General features: G+C 33.0%; 2 protein-coding genes across 2 annotated transcripts in view; both read right to left on the bottom strand.

Annotated features, from left to right (window-relative positions):
- Positions 1 to 7,981, bottom strand: part of LOC132126962 (phosphatidylinositol 4-kinase alpha-like) — a 39,876-nt gene extending 31,895 nt beyond the window's left edge. The window contains exons 1-8 of the mRNA XM_059538584.1: positions 7,795 to 7,981; positions 4,429 to 4,545; positions 4,073 to 4,166; positions 3,891 to 3,979; positions 3,519 to 3,591; positions 1,537 to 1,799; positions 732 to 798; positions 46 to 197 (exon numbers count right to left, since the gene is read on the bottom strand). Coding sequence (XP_059394567.1) covers positions 46 to 197; positions 732 to 798; positions 1,537 to 1,799; positions 3,519 to 3,591; positions 3,891 to 3,979; positions 4,073 to 4,166; positions 4,429 to 4,545; positions 7,795 to 7,893 — 954 coding nt within the window. The 5' untranslated portion in view covers positions 7,894 to 7,981. The remainder of the gene's footprint in view (positions 1 to 45; positions 198 to 731; positions 799 to 1,536; positions 1,800 to 3,518; positions 3,592 to 3,890; positions 3,980 to 4,072; positions 4,167 to 4,428; positions 4,546 to 7,794) is intronic.
- Positions 7,982 to 10,926: 2,945 nt separating this feature from the next.
- Positions 10,927 to 22,725, bottom strand: LOC132127068 (tricarboxylate transport protein B, mitochondrial-like). Its single transcript, XM_059538687.1, has 9 exons — positions 22,597 to 22,725; positions 16,278 to 16,385; positions 15,823 to 15,922; positions 14,677 to 14,815; positions 14,231 to 14,315; positions 12,847 to 12,951; positions 12,651 to 12,766; positions 12,499 to 12,572; positions 10,927 to 11,571 (listed from the first exon to the last, which is right to left on the bottom strand). Exons 1-9 carry the CDS (start codon positions 22,706 to 22,708, stop codon positions 11,457 to 11,459), a joined length of 954 nt encoding a protein of 317 aa, XP_059394670.1. The 5' UTR covers positions 22,709 to 22,725; the 3' UTR covers positions 10,927 to 11,456.
- Positions 22,726 to 22,731: the final 6 nt, after the last annotated feature.

The raw sequence follows: 22,731 nt of genomic DNA, 5'->3' as shown, positions 1-22,731 counted from the left end.
ATCCCATAATATACTACAGTAGTGGAAAGCATCCAGAGCACTGACCATCTGCAGAAGCTGCCTCAGTAAATCCAGCGGTGCGTCAAACCCTTTACTGTTACTGCCCGTGAAGAGCGGCGAGATGGAGAAACTGGAGCTGATGGTGGAGAAATAGTAGTCGGGGTCCACAGCGCTGCCATCAGGAAGATACGAGCCCGCTGGAGCACAAAAAAAAAACCAGGGTAACACCCATCAAAAAATTATGGATGTCACAATTATGTAATCATTCAAAGCTGCAATTAGTCCACTTATGTTATTCTGATTGGTTAAGATGCATTTTTTTCTTTCTGCATGCTATCTTAAGGGTTGTTCCCATTATTTTCATTATTACATTATAATACAATTCATGTTTTTACTGGAAGAAGAAACCAATCCTATGTATGGTTGACATTTGAGGCTTAAAACTAAAGAAAAGCACTCCAGGTTTTTCAGTTTTCAGCTTGTTTATTTTCATGTAAAAATACGGCATGCAGTTGCATCAGAAAATGGTATTTACATCAAATTGGGATAATCGTAATTAATAATCGCAATTACAATTTCAAGGGAATAATTGACTTATCATTTCTGTTATAATCGTGCAACTCTACCATCAAACCTAGACAGCATTTCTGGGCATCAGAGGCTCGTCCAAACATGTCTACTGTATTAAAAATACTGTTTAGTAAACAAAACTAATAGTAAAAAAAAGTTACCTTCAAAATAAGGAGCAGAAGGGTCAGCAGGAGAACTTGGAGGAAGACCAGCATGTTCTGGACTGCCCTAGAAAACAAAAAGATGCCATTATTAACAAAATCACATATTCAACAAATGCTGAATCATATAATCTAGTATTTGATATTTTTTTTGTATTTCAATTGTATATGATGCTTTTTTTTGATTGCACGCGTCTATATAAGCACCTTTAACAACTGCTTAACAGAACTTGCTTTTTTATTGCAGTTTATTCCTATCAAAAGTTTGTTTGTTATACTAGAGTATTATTTCATGTTTTAATCAAAGGACACTGGGTTTCTGCAGGTTTCTGTGAAGGTAAATTTAAGACCTTTTGAAGAACAACACAATTTAAGGAATAAATGGAAGGGGACACAAAGAAATTCATCAGAGTGAAGTGAGCTTACTGTATGATTACACAAGAACAAGTTTCTGCCAGTGGGCTCAGAAAAGGATCTTTCCGAAAGGAAAGCAAGTTTAGTATTCTAACCACACTGACAGATATTTGTTCATGTTTTACTCATTAGAATTGTTCAGTTTCTAAGACAATAAGCCTTCATTCCTTCTTTTAGCATCTCAAGTAAATGTATCTAAGAATGTTTAGAGATTTGCACTGGAGAACAAGACAAAAATACCTGTACTGAGGAAGATATTTTTTGCAGCGCATGCAACATGACTTTAAATGAATTTAAAACTTTCAGCTCCGGTTGAATGCATTTCCAGGCCTCAGTTTGTTGATCCCTGGATTTGTGATTGCTGAAAGATGCGGACGCCCTCTGCTGGTACCTGTTGTGAGACGCTGGAAACGCTGCTGGTTTTACGGCGTAAAGTGTCACTCTGGCAGACGGTGAGGAGTGAGCTGGGTAGGATGGAGCGGAAATCGTTAAAGGATCGTCGTCGGGTGACTTCTGCCCCGTTTCCTGCGCCCAAGGGCTGAGGACTGACCCGGGGGAAGAGTTTAGACAGCAGCGGCTCCTCTGTGTTGCTGTAGCGGCCGAACGCTCGCACCACGCCGAGCAGACAGGGCACGGTGTATTTACACAGGTATTCTAGGAAGGAACATTTAGAAGAAAGAGACACTAATATTTAAGTTAACATGAAATCTAAATTGACCCTATTTATTTATTTAAATGCATTGTGACTAACTGTAGCTTGTCATATTGTGATAAAAAAACAATTACATATTCTAAAATATATAATATATATAAATATATTTTCAAATTATATACACTACCAGTCCAATGTTTGGAATATTAATGAACTTATATTGTTTTGAAAGAAGTCTCTTCTGCTCACCAAGGCAACATTTAAAAACACATCACTTTTTTTTTTATTTCTTGAAACAAAAATACAGTAAAAACTACTATTATTACAATTTGAAATAAATGTTTTCTATTTGAATATACTGTAAAATATAATTTATTTATGTGATGCAAAGCTGTATTTTCAGCATCATTACTCCACTCTTCAGTGTCACATCTTCTTCAGAAATCAATCTGCTCAATTTATTATTGACCATTATTTATAATAATTATTTATTAATTAAAATATGTTTAAATTATAATAATTTGTTATTCCAAATTGCTATACTATTTCACAACATGTAAAAAATTAATTGAACATTAAACATGCTAATCATGCTAGCGACATGCTAGTCACTTGCTAATCATGCTTGTAACATGCTATTAACTTGTTAATCATGCTAGGAAAATGCTAGTAACATGCTAATCATGCTAGAAACATGCTAGTGACATGCTAATCATGCTAGAAACATGCGAGTGACATGCTTATCATATGGACATGCTAATCATGCTAGAAACAGGCTAGTGACATGCTAATCATGCTAGAAACATGCTAGTGACATGCTAATCATGCTAGAAACATGCTGGTGACATGTTAATCATCCTAGAAACATGCTAGTGACATGCTAATCATGCTAGAAACATGCTAGTGACATGCGAATCATGCTAGAAACATGCTGGTGACATGCTAATCATGCTAGAAACATGCTAGTGACATGCTAATCATGCTAGAAACATGCTAGTGACATGCGAATCATGCTTGAAACATGCGAATCATGCTAGAAACATGCTAGTGACATGCGAATCATGCTAGAAACATGCTAGTGACATGCTAATCATGCTAGAAACATGCTAGTGAAATGCTAATCATGCTAGAAACATGCTAGTGACATGCTAATCATGCTAGAAACATGCTAGTGAAATGCTAATCATGCTAGAAACATGCTAGTGACATGCGAATCATGCTAGAAACATGCTAGTGACATGCGAATCATGCTAGAAACATGCTAGTGACATGCGAATCATGCTAGAAACATGCTAGTGACATGCGAATCATGCTAGAAACATGCTAGTGACATGCGAATCATGCTAGAAACATGCTAGTGACATGTTTGTAACTTGCCATCAAACTTGAAACTTTTTCAAATCTCTGCCCAGGCAACAACTGCTAAGAACTTTCAGGCTAGGCTTTCTCAAGCCAACCTAAAGTTTGTCTTAACGAACTTTTTTGTCTAGTTCTAAATTGCTATACTATTTCACAACATGTTAAAAAATATTTGAAAAACATTTTAAAAAATCTGTCCTACCCCAAATATTTGTCATTAATCATAAAATGTTAACCAATAATATAATGTTTCAAGATCCAATCAATTCTAGATGCCATCCTTCTTTTTTGATCTGTCTTGCATTATGAAAGCTATGAATTTCATATGAGCAAGGTATTCAGGATGGGAAGAAAACACTGACCTTTATCTTGGCCTTCGATGGTCTGACACATTTTCTGTAGCACCTGCATGAGGTTCGTTACAGCCTCCAAAATCTGCAAGAGATTTGAGATGAAACTAAATATATCAGTGCTGCTCCTTTCCCTGTAGACCTTACTCAAGGTTAATAAATACACGGCATTACTAATGTGACATGAGTGAATATGAAGCTGTGAGAGACATCGTATTGTAGTACAGTATTCCCAGGCATCGTTAGCTCAGCTAGTGACATAATACAACCTATCAGCAATTAAACAAAATCAGTAACAGAACCAAGGCACTACACTCTTGTGACAACAACATGTCTTGGTTGCAGATTCACTCAGATTAGCAAATGAAACAAGCAAAGACACACTTGGATTCGCATGGACTCGTCCATCTGAGCAACGTCTGAGAGCGTGGTCACCAAACAGAAGGAGAAATTCTCCGCAACGGGAAGCGTTTCTGAAACCGCAAAGATGAGAGGCATGCAAGATCAGGAGTAAGTGAAAATGGCATCAGCAAATGTGATAAAAAGACCAAAATATATTTTTATACCTCGTCCTTTTCTCTCTGAGCTCTCCTCGATCCATTGCACCCTGGGTAATCCCTTCAGCAAACCCAACAAGTACGGGACAATAGCATCCTTGTGCTGGAGGAGCAAAAAAAACATACAATTCAGCACTACAGACCATTATTGCTCATAAACACGATGAATGAACTCACTTTGATTAACAACACTACTAAACTTATTATTTTTATTGTAAAGTGTGACTCCTTGTCTGTGAAACGTGCTATTTAAATACTTTTGACTTACTTGCTTACACTGTAGTAGTACTACATTAACATTTTTGGTTTCTGGATTATTCCTTTAATCGATGAAGCTGATGAGAGCGACTGTGTTAAAGCAGTACCTGCAGCTCAGACTCCAGCAGGAAGATCCCGAGAGCGATCACAGCATCTCTCCTCCGCTCGTCCAGCTGGAAAACACCACGGATGTCCACGGGACACATGCATTGCAGCTTCTGGACCTATGTTAGACAAATATGCAAATGTATTTAAACATGTTCTCTTCGTCATTCAGAAGCAGTGAGAGCCAGAGTGCCATTTGTATTTAATTTGTAATAAATAACTAATCATGCATTTTTTTAGTGTGTCAAACTACCAAGTTCAACATGACACCACTAGAGTTATATTACAGTTAACTAAAACTATTAAAAACATTTTTTTTTAATTATTAAAATAAAAAGGCAAAATTTAAACTAACTGGAAATAAATAAAACTGGATTAAAAATAATAAAACGTAAATCTATCGATCTATACACATATACATACACACACATATATTAATAAAATAAAATGAAAAATATAAAAATATAAGCCATTTCAAAATATGTATAAAAATTATAATAGCATATAAATAACACTAAAATAACACTGGACACCACTCAATAATACAACAGGTGTACACACATCATAAAAACATAATGATGCAAGATTATGTTCAGAAGTTCACCAATGTGTTAGGAAGTTTATAACATACTTCCCTTTAAAACAGACTATTGATCAAGCCTTTTTCAGGTAAACATGTACATTTCAGAATAAAGTTTATAATCATTTTAAATCATTCCTTCTGAAGAAATAAGGGTCAAACTATATCATGCAGCCAAAAAGGTCAGAGAAAACAAGAATGCAAAACTGACTTTTAGGACACAAGTGTGACACATACTTGGTTTCAATTGAGAGCACATTTGCAAAGATTCAGAAAGTGTTTTGTTCTCCGAGTCACAATGACTTTTCTATAGAGATGCGCCCTCAAAACACCTGGTTTTTCACGTCCTGTCAGTAATTAAACGTGCAGTATGGAATTTTTGGCCACCAGGGGTCACTCAATCAAAACAATAACATGAGACGTACTTTGATGACGTCGGGAAAGAGCGTAGGCTCATGGGAGTTGTTGTTCATTGGAACACGCGCTCTGTCGCTCCCCACATTCCTCACTCATTTTAACTGAGGCCGGCGACACACTGGATGCGTGGCGCAAGCGTCTCAGCTGCGTGGCGTGTCAGTTTTTAATTCGGCTCCCATGTTAATAGGTTAGAGCAGGGTTCCTCAAATCTTGCCCTGGAGGTCCAATGCACTGCCGAGTTTAGCTCCAACCCTGATGAAAGTCACCTGCCTGTGATTTTCTAATGATCCTGAAGACACCGACTGGCATTGATTAGCATGCTCAGGTGTGGTTGATTAGGGTTAGAACTAAACTCTGCAGTAAAGTGGATCTCGAGGTCGAGATTTGAGGATCCCTGGGTTAGAGCTTGCACACTGCCTGCGTGAGACGCGTGTCTCAGGCGCGGCTCGAGCCGCGCGGAAAATGTGTGCATGCTAGAAATAGAACCGACGCCTATTTTTCACGCGACACCCACGCGTGTTGGAAGCGTTTCCAGCCAAAATATAATAGGAAAATATGTTTATATGTAATTTTGTACACAAATACATATTAATTCATGACATTTTGATGTTTGAAAGTCTATAGGTTGACATAAATTCAGATACAAATGTAATTTAAAAAATAAATAAATAATTACCGATTTTCAAATATTGCACCTGTCAAACATAAGTCTATTTTGCCGTCAATACTGTTGACGGTGTCCTTTATCAGTAGGCTTTATATTTATGTTCAACATGAAGTATAGATATTGTTGTCATGAAGACAAGAGCCTGGTCTGTCAGCGGTCTCCCTCTATGTCACCTACAGCAGCAGCAGCCGCCACGCTTCTGGCACGCAGCAGAGCAGCACGCAGCCACTGTGTCACCGGCCTTAGTATTTTGACAATCACGTATTTTCGAACGGAGAGATATATGAATTATCAGACCCCTATCAAATCAATATTCCATCTAGCTAGTAGTAATATATGTAAAAAAAAAACACGGTTGCCTTTCGTTAATAATTATAATTAGGCTACGTTTATACTATGATATCGAACAAGATAGTGAACTGCATTTGAAGCTACTTTATCCAGCTAGATATAGAACACATGTAGATTTACATTATACTCTTCATGAGAGCTAGTCCGTCTGCGTTTTACACAAGACATCATCGTTTCACAAAATATACGGATAGATATAGTTAGCTGAATGGATGCATACCTGTTTATTAGAATGCAAGCATCTCTCTGTAGTTTCAGCTTGTCACGAAGCTCTCTCTATCTTGGAAATGCAACTCCAATATTTACCCGTGTCTCGTTCCTTCTTCGTCCCAAAACCTTCTCAGGTCATTTATTTCACCCGTACGTTTGCGCTTCACAGAACGTGCAGGCAAAGCATAATCATGATCCATAACTAAGTTATTGATTGAGGTATAAATACGAATATAAACAATATAAATAAAATATAATAGTCTCGATCAAGGCTAGCTACTACTTTTTCTTCTTCGTCTCGTCTTTGCTTCTGTTCACCTTTGTATTTGGCGGTTCCGCAGGAAGTTAGATAAACTAGAGGGGTCAAAGTTTATATGACGCCATAGACGGGCGTCAAAACGGAAATAAAGAAACGTGCCATGTCTTCTAATTAAACTATAATTTTCTCCGGATTTTAAAGTTCGTGGAAACGCAGAAAAATTACATATTGTGCCTTTAATGACAAAACAACACTGTGATGTGTCTGGGTTAATTCATATTTAACTTTATCTCTGAGATATAAATGACTATTACTCAAACATCAACCGACACAGCTCTGAAATACATTTAGAAATCAATAAACAGTTGACCAAATCTGACAAACTGTATAAATGTGCTTTAATTTGTGTTTTGAATGATGATTTCACTCACAACAACAAAAATATTCTATATTTGACTATAAGAACATTTACTTTTATTATTATTATTATTATTTAATTGATTATTATTATTATTAAATTAACATTTTATGCTGTCCCTGGTTATTTCCTATAACTGCATTGTAAATGTTAAAGTATCAGTAAAACATTTAAACTAAGAAATTATTAATTAATAACGTTAATATCTCTTTAATCAAGCCTTAAATAAATAAATAAATAAATAAATAATTAAATAAATGAGGGGTTGATGAGAAACACGTAAAACTAGAAAATGACTGTATAAAGCATGTCAGTCGATTTAAAAGACTGGTCATTTACATTTGGATGCACATGTTAATAAAGGTTATATGTATAAGAGAAGACGTCAGATATTTTATTCAGTTTTGATTTGTTTTGGATGTGTTAGCTTATAGCTTCAGATGCTAATAGGAGGTAAATCTCTCACCTTGTCAATCGGAGCGGGACAGTGAGCAGCCAGAGAGCGCGCGAGAGACAAAACAGTGTTAAAATAAAAACCTCGCGACGTCCCTTTAGAAGACATCATTCATTTACTATTAAAAACAAACTAATGTCTACATCTTAAAATTAAATGTTCGTCAAGTGACAGCAGAGGAGAGCTGCGACTACGGAACGCCCGAGCTCACATTTTACATTGTCAACGTATATGTGCTGCAGCATTTACGCTTTCGCTTTTCTGCTTCTCTGCTGAAATTATACTTTAATCAACAACAGAACTCATCAATTATAGAAAAATATAATTCACCCTCAGTAAGACTGCATGGCTACAATGTTTTTGGTAAATTGAAATAAATTAAATGTTAACTGAAATAAAATAAAATATTAAAAAACGACATAGCCCTATTTAATATTTGCATCTAATAATGACGCAAAACAGTTTTGAAATTAAATTTGAGTCAGATTTTTTCTAATATTCTCATTTTGTAATTGTAAGTGACTTTCTTTCTGTTTTAAATATGTTTTTCTTTGAATTGTTTGACTACTAAATTTCATATAGGCCTACAAAAAAAGAAAGAAATTATTTAATTTTTTAAAATGAAAACCTGGCCCTATAATTCTCTTTTCTTCATTCAAAGTTGATCTAGACAAGTATATACATATATATATATATATATATATATATATATATATATATATATATATATATATATATATATATATATATATATATATATATATATATATATATACAGTACAGACCAAAAGTTTGGACACACCTTCTCATTCAAAGAGTTTTCTTTATTTTCATGACTATGAAAATTGTAGATTCACACTGAAGGCATCAAAACTATGAATTAGCACATGTGAAATTATATATGGAATTATATACATAACAAAAAAGTGTGAAACAACTGAAAATATGTCATATTGTAGGTTCTTCAAAGTAGCCACCTTTTGCTTTGATTACTGCTTTGCACACTCTTGGCATTCTCTTGATGAGCTTCAAGAGGTAGTCACCTGAAATGGTCTTCCAACAGTCTTGAAGGAGTTCCCCGAGAGATGCTTAGCACTTGTTGGCCCTTTTGCCTTCTGTCTGCGGTCCAGCTCACCCCTAAACCATCTCGATTGGGTTCAGGTCCGGTGACTGTGGAGGCCAGGTCATCTGGTGCAGCACCCCATCACTCTCCTTCTTGGTCAAATAGCCCTTGATGCCTTCAGTGTGACTCTACAATTTTCATAGTCATGAAAATAAAGAAAACTCTTTGAATGAGAAGGTGTGTCCAAACTTAAAGCCCTATTAATCCTCAAGCAGTCAAAAATGTGTAACAAAATAAAAATGTAACTACTTTATTTTTCAATATATATATTTATATATATGAATTATCCTATTTTCTGCTTTTAATCTCACTTAAAATATATAAAGCTTTTTCTTTTAATAATTTCAACCTGAATACAGACATGAAAACACAATTTTTTCATTTTTATTTATTTAAATCAATTTAAATATTAAACTAAATATTATTATGAATCTATTTAATCATTTTTGGTATTTAAATTATTTTTTCTTTTATTTATTGTTAATCTCACTTTCAACATGTTCACTGGTTGGTTTTTTGGACATATTTTATCTAATTTTTAATTAAGTAATTTTAGCTCTGAATCATTTATCCAGTTTTTTTATACTTATTTTATTTACATCTATCTATCTATCTATCTATCTATCTATCTATCTATCTATCTATCTATCTATCTATCTATCTATCTATCTATCTATCTATGAATAAATAAAACAGACTCATCCAGTCAGCATAATTTATTCTGAATTAGGACATGAACTGAAGGCACATTCTTTTTCATTAGCATGACAATTAATGCATATTTCAGGTCTAAACCGGAATGCATTCTGATAACTTTCACAGAAACACAATAAAATCCTGTTTATCCCCACAGCTGTTTCCTGACCCAACATGGGTCGCCCTATGCCTTTTACAAAGTCAAATAAACACTAGATCATGATTTGACTGCAACACGGTATTGTTTTAGACAGTATATCTAAAACATGTCTTTTAAGAGTCAGGAACCACAGGCACAAATGATCATAATGACAGTTAAACCTCTTCAAGACTGTAACTCTCAAGGCGTAATACATGTTATTTAGTATTTCTAAACTCTTAAACAGTTGCATACTACGAGTTAAGCCACTCGAGTTCTCTGGTCTGCTGTGAAAAAAAAGTCAGAGTTTTGAAAACCATGCTGGAAAGTGAACATCTGCTTTATACAGTGTCTGTTACATGTCAGTTTTCATCTCTGTTATCAGTTTTGACAGATTTGTTAGAGCATCTTGAAGTAGAGGTAGGAAGAGGAAAAAAAGCATGCTGAATCGTCTTTAAGGCATGGACTGATTTGATCCGGTGACCTTTTTCACATCATTAACAACATTCACCACGTGTTAAAGAAGTAAACCTTGTATTTGAGTGATCTGGCTCTGTGGTGAAACAACACTGTTCAGTTTGTAAAAGCGCAGCATGTGTTGTGGTGTTGATTTCAGAGAGTTATTGTATATATCACGGTTCTTATGCTATACTGTTACACCAGGATTTAATTATACACTAATTACGGAAATGATTTAATGTAAACAAGTAGAATTACAAAAAATAGATTATATGATGTTTATTAATAGAGGCACTTAAAATAATCACTAAATCTGGATTACTACCAAATGTGAAAGTGCATATGTACCACTAATACTTGTCAAAAGTTATGCATTTTAGTGAAGTCTCTTCTGCTCGGCTGCATTTACATGCTCAAAAACACAGTGATATTGTGAAATATTATTATAATTTGTTCTATGTGAATATGTGTTAAAATGTAATTTATTTCTGCGATCAAAGCTGAATTTTCATCAGCATTATTACTCCAGTCTCACAAATCTTCAGAAATCATTCCAATATGCTGATTTTCTGTTTAAGCTGTAATACTATTTCACAATATTACTCTTTTCCCTGTATTTTGCAGTTTAGAAATGCAGCCTTGGTGAGCAGAAGAGACTTCTTTAAAAACATGTAGAAATCACAATGTTTCCAAGCACTTGACAAGTACTGTATTTGGTATGAAACCCATTTGTATCTCACAATTAAAAACTTTGGTTATTTTATGCATTTTAGACTACAGTTAAGATTTTTCTAAAAGGCATATTCTGTTTCTTAAGTTGCACGGTGTTCAGATTAGGCTCTCAGCACTTAGTATACAATCACACGTAAAGGAAAACTAAATTAAAATACATACAATGGAAACTGTATGGTATAATATTTGCTGGTAAATTGCACTTTAGAAAATAATAATAATGTTAAAACTACAATTACAATGTTTAAAAAATAAAATAAAGTTTAAATGAGTCTCCCTAAATATGTTTAATATGTAATAAATGAAAAAAAAGTATAATTTAAATTGGTCTCTGGTAAAAACTAGTTTTCAAGTGTTTGGTGTCTTTCTGACATTAGTTGGGAGAATCTCTACATCTGTTGATTAAATGATGGTAATTAAGCACATTCTGTTGGCAGATATTTTGGCCCCTGAGTAAAGGTTCTCTGTTGTCACACCGGTGTGATGTCATAAAGCCAGACTCCGCCCATGAGCATCACGCCCCTATTAATCCGTCTTCCACACCTTGTTGAGAACTTTAACTACTTCCTCGTAGATTATGAACACTATAGCCACGTCCAGACAGACCCGGCCTAACCTGGGCACCGTGCCTTTGTAGAACCTACAGGAGAGAGAAAACAAAGCGAGTGTGTTTAAGTGAATGCATAAGGGTGAACCACTGGAAACCTTTCTTTATGCATTACAGTAATGAGAGTTTGGTGAGAGTATGTGCTGAAAACTATGTCAAAAATAGGTACATCTTTATCAAAAACTGAATTTTGGGAGTAAATTGTGATCCCAGATGTTTTTATGAAACTGAAATTGAAGTTCTAAAATGAGTTAAACTGAAATAAAATGAATGATTAAAGTTAATTATTTTATAAATTAATAGAAATTATATTTCTAACTAATTTAATTTCCGTTTCACTAATTTTAGAATTTGTAATTATGGTCAATTAATCATTTTAGAACTAATAAAAATTATAAAAGCATATAAAATTATTATAACGTAAACTAAAATAAACTTGTAAATACATTTTTTTCATAAACATTTGATCAAAAAGATTTGTCAAAAATTTGTAATGGTCTTAGAAATAAAGTTTTTTATATTTAAAAAAAATCAAATTTTAATGACAAAAAATGTTTCATTTTAGTTTTAGTTATTTTAGTTTAGTTATTATTTAGCATATTTACTTTATCAATCTTTTTTATTACAAATTACACATTTACAATGACAACTATTATTGATACATTCCTGTAGGTGAAATAAAATAAAAAATAAATATTATTAAAATATTACGAAGTTTAAACTGAAAAATGTAAAAAAAATTAAGATCAACTGATATAAGCTTAAGTTGAAGTTCTAAAATTACTAAAACTAAAATTGAAATTATAGTTAAGTAAATTAGAATAAAATGAGAAAATGTTGTCATTTAAAATAATGTGGAAAATTAACAATGGTCCTAGAAATAGTAAAAAAAAAAAACTCTAATTTTGGGGTAATTAATGCCCTTTTATGAGATTCACCCATGGTGTCATGTTTACTTACGCAGCTGCTCCTTCGTGTTTCATGATTTTGATGGCGCAGTCAACCGTACTCTTATATTTGTGAGCTTCCAATCCCTGAAAACATCATAAAAAACAATATTCAACTGTCCTGTTGATGTTTTACTACAGTCTTGCTTTCTGCTTATCACACACCTGCATTCTGGTTTTGATCACATCCAGTGGTGTATTTCCAAACACGCTTGCAGCTCCAGCAACGGCTCCGAACACTCCGGTCACGAGAGGGTTAATAGTCTTCTGGGGGTTATCACCTAGTGTTAGAGTGAACACAGTGATCACTGCAGCACACATAGGACTCACATAATGATCATTATTATACTGTGCTTCACACCTTTATACCAGTTTCTGAGGGCGGTCATTACGTAGAATCGGATGGCCTGGTTCGAGCCCTGCTTCAGGACTGTTGCAGTCAGTCCCTGATATGTTCCTTTGAGTCCTGTGAAAACAGACCAGAGTTTTATTACAACTCTAAATAAAGTTTCATTCTACTCTCATGATGGGAATTTAGTGAATGCACAAAAAAAAAAAAAAAAAACACCTAAACCATTTATTAATATTTAATTATTTAATTAATTAATTTAATATTTAATATAAAAGCTATAAATACATAAAATATAAATATTAGATAAAAAAAAAACTTGAACTGAAAACACTTTTAGAAATGTTGAATTGGTAACTAAGCAAAATAAACAAGTTTAAGTATTTAAATGACCAAAACCTAAACTGAAATAAAAATAAAGCTACATAGAAATGACAAAAGCACATTAAGTTGACTGTTGACTGAATTTCAAACTAAAATCAAAATATAAAAATAAAACATAATAATAAAAAAATACTATAATTTATAAATAATACTAAAATAACATTGCTTCATGCTCTACAAAATTTTGACAAAAACATTTCTGGGGTGCTTTCATAATAAACATAGCTATAACAGTAAATATATACTATAATGATTATTATGAAATAGTCTAAATAAAATGTAGAAAGCTATCAAGAATGTGTTTTTATAAAGTGAGATTTATAAAGTTAAATTCACTAGAAAAACGTGTGTTATTTTAGTATCACTGAGTACTATTTTAGTAAAGATTTTTGAATCAGTTTTTTTTTCACTTTCATTTTTCTTTGAGTTTTAGTAATTTTGTTGTGCTTTTGTAATATTAAGTAGTTTTAGATATATAGAGATTTTAGCGCATCAAGTTGAAGTAAACCAAAATAAGTATAGTATAGTATAGTATATATTGACTTAATGCCATGTCAGCATCAAAAGCTATTTTCATGGCAAAAACAATTGAACAAATAACAAATGTAACAAATTTAATAAAAACCAGCAAAGAAACAAACACAAGTTATTTCACACAAGATTTGTTACATTAACATGTGATGAAAATTCTAAATCTTTTCCTGGCAGAATTTTACCAAATAACTCTTTAAACTTCATAAAAGAGTCTTCTCTCTACATTAAAAGCTAGACAGTCCAATAAAATATATGTTTAACAAAAAGACAAACCTTGCAAAACATACACTGAGTAGTAAACTTAGATAAGAAATGTTGCTTTGACAACTGGCTGTACTAAAATGGTTTTTTTTTCCAATCAATGTTTATTTTATTTGAATGAATGACTAAAATAGTGTAACTGGATAAATCAGGTGTAAGTGTGTATGGTCTCCAGGCGGTGGCGCTGCAGACTAAACAATCCACTATCCACATTTACCTTGTGTTCTGACTATTTCCCTCACGCCATGGAAAAATCCTCGGTACTTTGGGTTTGCTGAAGTTTGGTCGTGGATGAATTTTACCTGAAGGTAAAGGAAAATATATTCTATTTATATCAGAGTTAATTCAACCAGAAATCACTTCATAATGGTTGTACTACACATGCATTTCAAAGATATGTGTGTAATGCATTAAAAGCTGCTATGCAAGCTAAATGCCTCCTGAGTGTGTTGACCAATTTCATTGGTTTCTTCTTGTACACAACTGGTAAAGCATAGGTAAACTGTTCTACTTTTTGCAGTAGTGTGGAATTTCTTATTCTACGTCTAGACAGCAAGTGAGCAATGCAATGTGACTAAAGTTAAATGTTTCATGCGTAATATTAAGCACTAGGCCTCTGACTATCAATGCATGCTAAAAGCATCAGTATATCACGTGGCACACCTTTACAGTCTCCATAGGACACACCACGAGCACAGCCTCGGCCACTCCTGCGCCCAGACCGCAGAGCAACCCTCGAGTGCTGTCCAGCTTCCCAGACTCATCCCTCATCTTATTACTGAGGAACTCAAACATCCCAAACCTGCAGAGAAACACATGAGCTTACTAAAACTGTCACGCAAATTCAAAAGAAATATGAAAATATGAAAATAAAAACGAATCAATTTTAATATTAAAAATAATAAATACTATAATATAAAAATAACATTACTTCATGCTTACATGATTTTAAAAACTTTGTGCTGTATAAAATAGCTTTGTACTTTGCAGAACAAAGTTTACAGGTAGGAAAAGTGAAATGAGTTAATAAATCTAAATAATAAATAACTATGCGTATAAATAATACAATTATAAAAATATATATATGTGTGTGTGTGTGTGCAGTTTTAATGTCTATATATGTCTATAATGTCTATATAGCTTTTATTTTATAGTTTAATTTTAGTTCCTTTTTTCGTTCCCTATAGTTTTTACACATTTTTTTTGTATTTTACTTTATTTCAGTTAAAGTTACTTTACTTCGTAAAAAAATTCTTTTCTGCATGGTTTTCCTTTTATGTAACTTCAACAACCTTGAAATATATATGTATATAAGTATATATATATATATATATATATATATATATATATATATATATATATATATATATATATACAGTAAACAAAGATATATTATGTAAACAAAAACATTGATTTTGGATGCGATTAATCATTTGAAAGCAATAATATATATATATATATATATATTAAGTCATTTAAATTGATTAATTAAAAATTATGGAACCTGACACACAATATATATATATATATATATATATATATATATATATATATATATATGTGTGTCAGGTTCCATAATTTTTAATTAATCAATTTAAATGACTTAATAGTTTACAAATGTAAATGCAAATGTAACATCCTAGCTGGACTGGCTGATATGTCATGTCAGTAAACAAGTAGCACTCTAAAAAAAAGACAGATCTACTCGATGAAATGTTGCAAGAGCGGAGCTAAATTAGAAACTGTGGGCAGCTCTCAGCTTCACACTGACAGTCAAAGTCTAATCCCAGCGGCTCAGGAAGTGCTCACCTCACCGCAGATTTGGGAATGGATCCATAGAGCAGAGAGCTCAGACCGCGATACAGACCCTTCACCCCATGACTACGCACCGTCTGCTTCACACAGTCAACTGATGAGACAGGACAGAAGAATCACACCACTTCAGTATCATTAAAAGGGAACCTGACCAGACTGTTGAAATATGACACTGCTGGTTGCAAGCGTGTAAATTGGGTAATAAATTAAGCGTGTTGAAATATCCATGCTGATAAACTTGTGAAAAGGGGCCACATAGTCCAGCAGCTGATAAGCATGAAGCCAAAGCTTGTGCAACCGGCTTGGACTCTGCTGATTAACCATCATTCAATGAAAGAGGTTGGAAAGCTCTCAGGACAAGGTAGATGCAATCTGAATGAAGACCACTGCTGAGTGTTTACTGTAGATAATAATGAAGTCATGAAATACACAGTGGAGGAAATACACACCGATGCCTTTGTAGCGAGGCGGGTTTGCCTTCTCATCTAACTGGAGCTGAGTTTTCACATACTCTGTAGGAAACGTGATGCAGATTTCAATGCCTCCGGCAAGCCCACCTGCAGAACACAGAGAATTTATTAATAGTGCTATTCACAATATAAGTCACAAATCAGGGTTATTTTGGTTAAGAATTGAGGAAAAAAATTAACCTAAAAAAAAAAGCCCCCAAAAATTGTTACTTGAAATAAAAATATGTTAACAGAAATAAGTCATACATATACATACACACAATAAATATTATATTTATTTTTCAGAAAATGATGTTGTTTATATGTGACTCTGGACCACAAAACCAGTCTTAAGGGTCATTTTTTCGAAACTGAGATTTATGCATCATCTGAAAGATGAATAAAGAATCTTTCCATTGATGTATGGTTGTTAGGAGGAAAATATTTGGTCGAGATACAACTATTTGAAAATCTGGAATCTGAGGGGGAAAAAAATCTAAATATTGAGAAAATCATCTTTAAAGTTGTTCAAATGAATTCTTAGCAATGCATATTACTAATCAAAAATTAAGTTTTGATATATTTACAGTAGGAAATTTACAAAATATCTTTATGGAACATGATTTTTTTTAAATATCCCAATGATTTTTGGCATAAAAGAAAAATTATGATTTTGACCAATACAATGTTTTTTTTTGGCTATTGCTACAAATATACCTCAGCGACTTAAGAAAAGGTTTTGTGCTCCAGGGTCACATATAATAATATTATTTACATATAATATAAATTATATGAATATAAATATCTACATATAAATATTTTAAAACATATACTGTACTGTATGTGCATTTATATGTACATAATAAATATACACAGCACACACACATATATATTATGTAAACAAAAACTTGTATTTTGTATGCAATTAATTGTGATTAATCGTTTAATAGCACAACTATATAAGTAAACTACTTTTCAAATTTTCATTTAGTTCAACTTGATGTACTAAAAAAACTAAAACGGAAAAGATAACAAAAAACTATTTAATTAAAAAAATAAATATAGCATAAACACAAACATAACAAAAAAATACAATGAAAACAGAAAATATACAAATAAACTAATTCAAACTATTAATAAAAACTATAATAATATCTCACTGATACTGAAATAACACTGTCAGAAAAATAACAGAGCAAAAGTGCTGCTGTTTTGTTCAAATATGACTCTACGCAAAGAACAAAAACATAATAACCTGTCATGTAATTCAATTTATATATTAGAACTATATAAAAAGGGTTTTTAATGCATTGCTATGCAGTCGCTAAGGGGGTTGTGATGGTTGCTAGGCTGTTTTGAATTATTAATATATTGCTAGGCTAGTTTCTGTGAAAATCCGGTTTCTAGATATGGCTCATTATAAGTTTAATCACTAATCTCAATAGTAATAGCAATTCTTGCCTAATTATTTGAATGATATTATAACCAACTAATCGTACACTGAACAAACTGATTTACTACATAACAATTCACTCAAGACACTTCTAGCAAATTTCACAAATAATTACAAAGATAGTTGCACATTGAATTAAATGTGAAAAGAATCTTAAATTTTTGTTGAAAATATATAATTATTATATATAATTATATATATACCAATAATCTTCTGCTCACCAAGGCCGCATTTATATGATCAAAAATACAGTAAAAACAGTAATATTGTGAAATATTATCATTTTAAACGGCTGATTCCTATTTGAATATATTGTTAAATTTAACTAATTAATTTTCAGTATCATTACTCCAGTCATGACAACATTTCTGATTATTATCAATGTTGAAAACAGCTGGGCTTCATATTGTTATGAAAACCATGATATGTTTTATTTTGCAGGATTCTTTAATGAACAGAAAGTTCAAAAGAACAGCATTTATTTGAAAAAGAACCTTTTTTAACATTATAAATGTATTTATTGTTGCTTTTGATCCATTTAATGCATGCATACTGAAAAAAAAGCAATAATTTCTTTAAAAAACTTTTGATTAGTAGTTTAGGAGTTTACACACCAATGATCATCTCAGAGTAACGAATGTCTCATGAAAGTCCTAATGATCTGAGGCCACCTTAACTGTGTGTGATGAGCACATCTGCTGCTCAAAAGGGGGCGTGTCCTTCTGGCTCAGAGGATCCGCCCCCTGCTCTCTCTGATGGATGGGTGTGACTGTGAAACAAACATCTTACTCTATAATAAGATCTCTGACACATTTATACTTCTTTCACTGTGTGCAGAGACACTTCAGGTGATCAATCAAATGAATCAGATTCAACCTGCAGACATTATTATATTATACACTGTATACATTCCAGAGGAAAATATTACTGCTCTTTCATAACTCAGAAGAGTTATTTTTCATTTAGGTATCAACTTTGTCTAAGGTGTTTCTACTCAAATAACCACGAATGAGTAAACATTTGTCATACTGTAATATTATGTAGCGATAAAATGGATAGCAGAGCAGTGTTGAGATCTTTGGTCACATTTTAATTTAGATTGAATTAGAGTTTTGTTTTCTACAGGATGCACTAAAAAGCATACTATATATCAAATGCGATGCATGCTAATTTTGTGAACTAATTAAAATACTACCCTCCTTTTATAGAGTAAAAAGGAGAAGAAAAATGGGAAGACCCAAAAATATAAAGCAAATATTGTTGTCATTAATTGGCCTCAAATAACTGGTCATATAGCATTAATAATTAATAAATGACTTCTGGTGCATAAACTACAATTTCTTGTTCCTGTTCACTGTCTCTTCATTTTAGTGATGTTTTGTCATCATTGATAATTTCTAGAGCAATCCTGTGTGCGTTCAGGAAACTTGAGGTTTTTTTTGCATATATATATATTTTTCTGTACAACATCAGTATACCTGTTTAACAGGTTTTAACATAACTGATGAGTGCTAATGTGTCTTATAGCCGCAGGTGAAACAGCAGAATATAGTGCAGGAGCGTCAGATATCTAACCTGTTTGACCTGCTGACCTCCTCGAGCCACAGAAACTGCCCTGAGGGAGAGTCAAGGGGCTACAACCATCCCAAAATCACCATGTATGCTCACCAAGGCTGCATTTATTTGATAAAAATACAGTAGAATCAGAAATACTGTCTGTGAAATATTAATCTAATCTAATCTATTTTCTTGTATTTGTGGAAACCATGATACATTTTGTTAAGGTTTATTTGATGTACAGAAAGTACAAAAAAACAGCATTATTGTCATTTTTGATCAGTTTAATGCATCCTTTCAAACATCAAACAATAGTTATAAAGGAAGTTCAGGCCACATATACTACTTCGGTAGAATTATATAAAACTATCTTATGTTTTCAGTACTAGGGAAAATGTCATGGTCAAATCCAGATTCCTTCTAACAGATAAAAAGCAACTCTATAAATGTCAGAAATAACATTAGAGGTTTTCAGGAAGCAAGGCATGTTTGGTCAGATCCTAAAGGCAAACTGCATGACACACCTAATCCTGCTTTACGTCTATAAATCAAACAAATATGCAATCAGTGGCCTTGCGCGAGTAGTGACAGGCGTGACATCTCCTGTTTTTCTGCTGAGCCATCCGTTCATGAATTACTAGTATAACTGGTCCTTTACAATCAAAACCTCAGCCAAAAGGAACGATTTTTTGGCCGTTTGTTATATTTATACGTTTGTTTACCCCAAACACAACATTTATCCATTATTTTGATTTTAAATCCAAACATTGTTACTTAAAATGCTTTTTCAACATTGTGATTCTTTTTTTTTACACAGTACAGTAATGCAATCTTTCATCAATTATTCAATGCTTTTAACCTTTACATTTACTTCTTCTATTCACTTCATCTACAGAGATATCGTTGACTTGATTGCAAATAAATGCACAGACACTATTTAACTGAAGATATCACATCACTGAATTCAATGATGAACTGCCTTTAACTATAATTTTGCATTATTGACACTGTTTTCCTAATGAATGTTGTCCCAATGTATTTTGTTTAAAGCGCTATATAAATAAAGGTGACTTGACTTCTATATTTATATATTAAGCTGCTAAAGCAAAACATTTAAACTAATTTTCTTACGTTATCACAAATATTCTAAAATAAAACGTACCCAGAAACATTAAGTTCTGCTGCCTTTTCTTTTGCATTTAAATCTTTATAACAAGCAATCCTGCGGTTCATAAAAAACTTTAATTAAGAACTTTTAAATTATTGCTGTGTTTATTTAGAAGTACTCTTTTCCTTTAGCCAAAAAACCATAGCCTATATGTGTTGGCTGTGAAACACAGTAGACTTTAATTATATGCATTTATGGTGCAATTACTAAATTTTTGTGTCAATGCATGTTCATATTCACGCAAACAATGTGCTGTTACTTTAATTCAGTGCTTGCAGTGCAGTAATGTGAACCTAGCATTATTATGTGTGTGCGCGGCAAGTGTGCATGAGTGTACGGTCTCCATAAGTGCACAAGCCTTGAATGGTTTAAACACTGGCAAGAATTAGAAAGAAAAATGCAATTTAAAAACTTTAGTGACAATGCGCAAGTGACAAGTCATGTGTCAACTGTGCAACATGCAGCTCTCTTATATAGTCGATCAATCGGTACACCCCTGATTCTAATGAGTACTGTTGATAAATGTAGTGGTACTTCGGTACCACCAAGTCGATAATTTAATTTTAAAAATGCAACAACAAGCGTGTGCTCCCAATGAAGAGAAACAAAGATGTTTTTGCAGCGTTGATCATTTTAGCCAATCACAGACAGCGTGTGGGAGAAATTGCTTTGTCAGCGGATAATACGCCCATAGACAGGGTCATGTTCTTTGAACATAAATAGTGTCCAATAAATAAATGTTAACAAAAATATGTGACATCTATGAAATGCATCGGAATCCAGTGCACTCGCAGTTGCATGTTCTAGTAAACATATTTAATATTTCAACACTCACAGACGTCTGCATTCTATGTTACTGTGTTAATGTGTCCATGCATGCCACAGGCTCTGTCATCATATCATGTCATGCATCCAACACATTTATCACTCCACTGAGCAATTACTGGGACCAGAATGAGCTTCATGCAGCACATAATTAGTTATGAATGAAACTACTATGAGTTTCTCATTAACTATCAGTACTAGCAGTACTGCAAGTACTGCAAGACGTTAACCACACTAACTAAAGACACTTCAGGGAAGGGTGGAAAATAGACAGACTATAACTACACTTTCAAGGCGACAACGTTATCCATAGATGCCAAGAAGAGAATGAAATAAAGAAAAAAAGAATTTTAATGCATTATTAATGGAACCAGTCATAAAAGGATCAAATAAAAATAACAATCAAATAGGATAACAGAAACTATAATGAAAATATTAATAATGAATAATCTTATCTGATTATTATAAGTTCTTATTTGATCAAGTATACCCAATTTAATACTTAATAACTCAAAATCATAAAGATTAGAAATTTAAACATGGGTATTTAATTAGAATTCCTTTAGGATTTTTTTGAACTGTTTCTGAAATATTAAACGTAAATCAAAGGCACTTATGGATAACAGCAATAAAACACTTTATCAATAAAGAAAAGTGAAGAACATGTCTGGGTCATATTTCACCCCAAAATTAAAAGTCACAAATAAGAAATGATCTTTAGCATTCAAAGTCCTAAAGTCTTAAAAGCATAAAGTCCTGAAAGACAATACTTCTTAAAACAGATTCAATTTTAAATAATAAAAATGAAATAGTAATAGATATTAAATAATAGATAATTTAAATATTATGAAAAATATTAAATAAATAAAATAAATGAATTTTTTCCCACATTCCAGTAGTGAGAACTAAGGTGTAAAATGTTCTTTACTGTCATTAATATATATATATATATATAATTTTATATATATAATTTTTTTTAGGGTGTAATGTGACCTGACAACTTTGATTGAAACGTTCTATTTTTGTTACAGGCAAGTCTTGACTGTTACATTGTAACACAGAAATGCTAGACTGTATCAAAGTTCTTGTTCCTCTGCATCAGTTGCACACAGCATGACACACACACACACACACACACATCCCAGTCCAGCACACTGAATACTCGCCTGTGCAGTGATGCTGACTACAGCCCTGTAGGGATCAAGTAAACAGTGTGGATGACAGTGCAAAAACTGCGCGGCACAGCTGATCTGGGGTCAGTCACAGCATTAAGTCACAGTTTCTGACGTGATTCATAAGCGCAAAAAGACACTTACCAGCTAAAATGGCCTTTCCAGGGTGTGTGAGTTTGGCTTGTCCTGCGGGAGCAGCGGCTGATAAACAGTTCGGTCTGTGGAAAGGACTCACAAATTTCTGGTTCCCTGACATATTTCTTGTTTTAAAGCGGGGTT

Source organism: Carassius carassius, chromosome 45 (genome assembly GCF_963082965.1).
Source record: "Carassius carassius chromosome 45, fCarCar2.1, whole genome shotgun sequence".
Lineage (NCBI taxonomy): Eukaryota > Metazoa > Chordata > Actinopteri > Cypriniformes > Cyprinidae > Carassius > Carassius carassius.
The sequence above is the reverse complement of the archived record's forward strand: the minus strand, read 5'-3'. Positions and strand labels throughout refer to the sequence as shown.

What these genes read in the sequence shown, in the direction of transcription:
- LOC132127068 (XM_059538687.1), bottom strand. Translation starts at nt 22,708, where the DNA reads ATGTCAGGGAACCAGAAATTTGTGAGTCCTTTCCACAGACCGAACTGT. An exon ending in ATTCCCAAATCTGCGGTGAG is followed by an intron (nt 14,816 to 15,822) that starts GTGAGCACTTCC and finishes GTTTCTCTGCAG; the next exon opens with GTTTGGGATGTTTGAGTTCC. An exon ending in TGATCAAAACCAGAATGCAG is followed by an intron (nt 12,573 to 12,650) that starts GTGTGTGATAAG and finishes TGATGTTTTCAG; the next exon opens with GGATTGGAAGCTCACAAATA.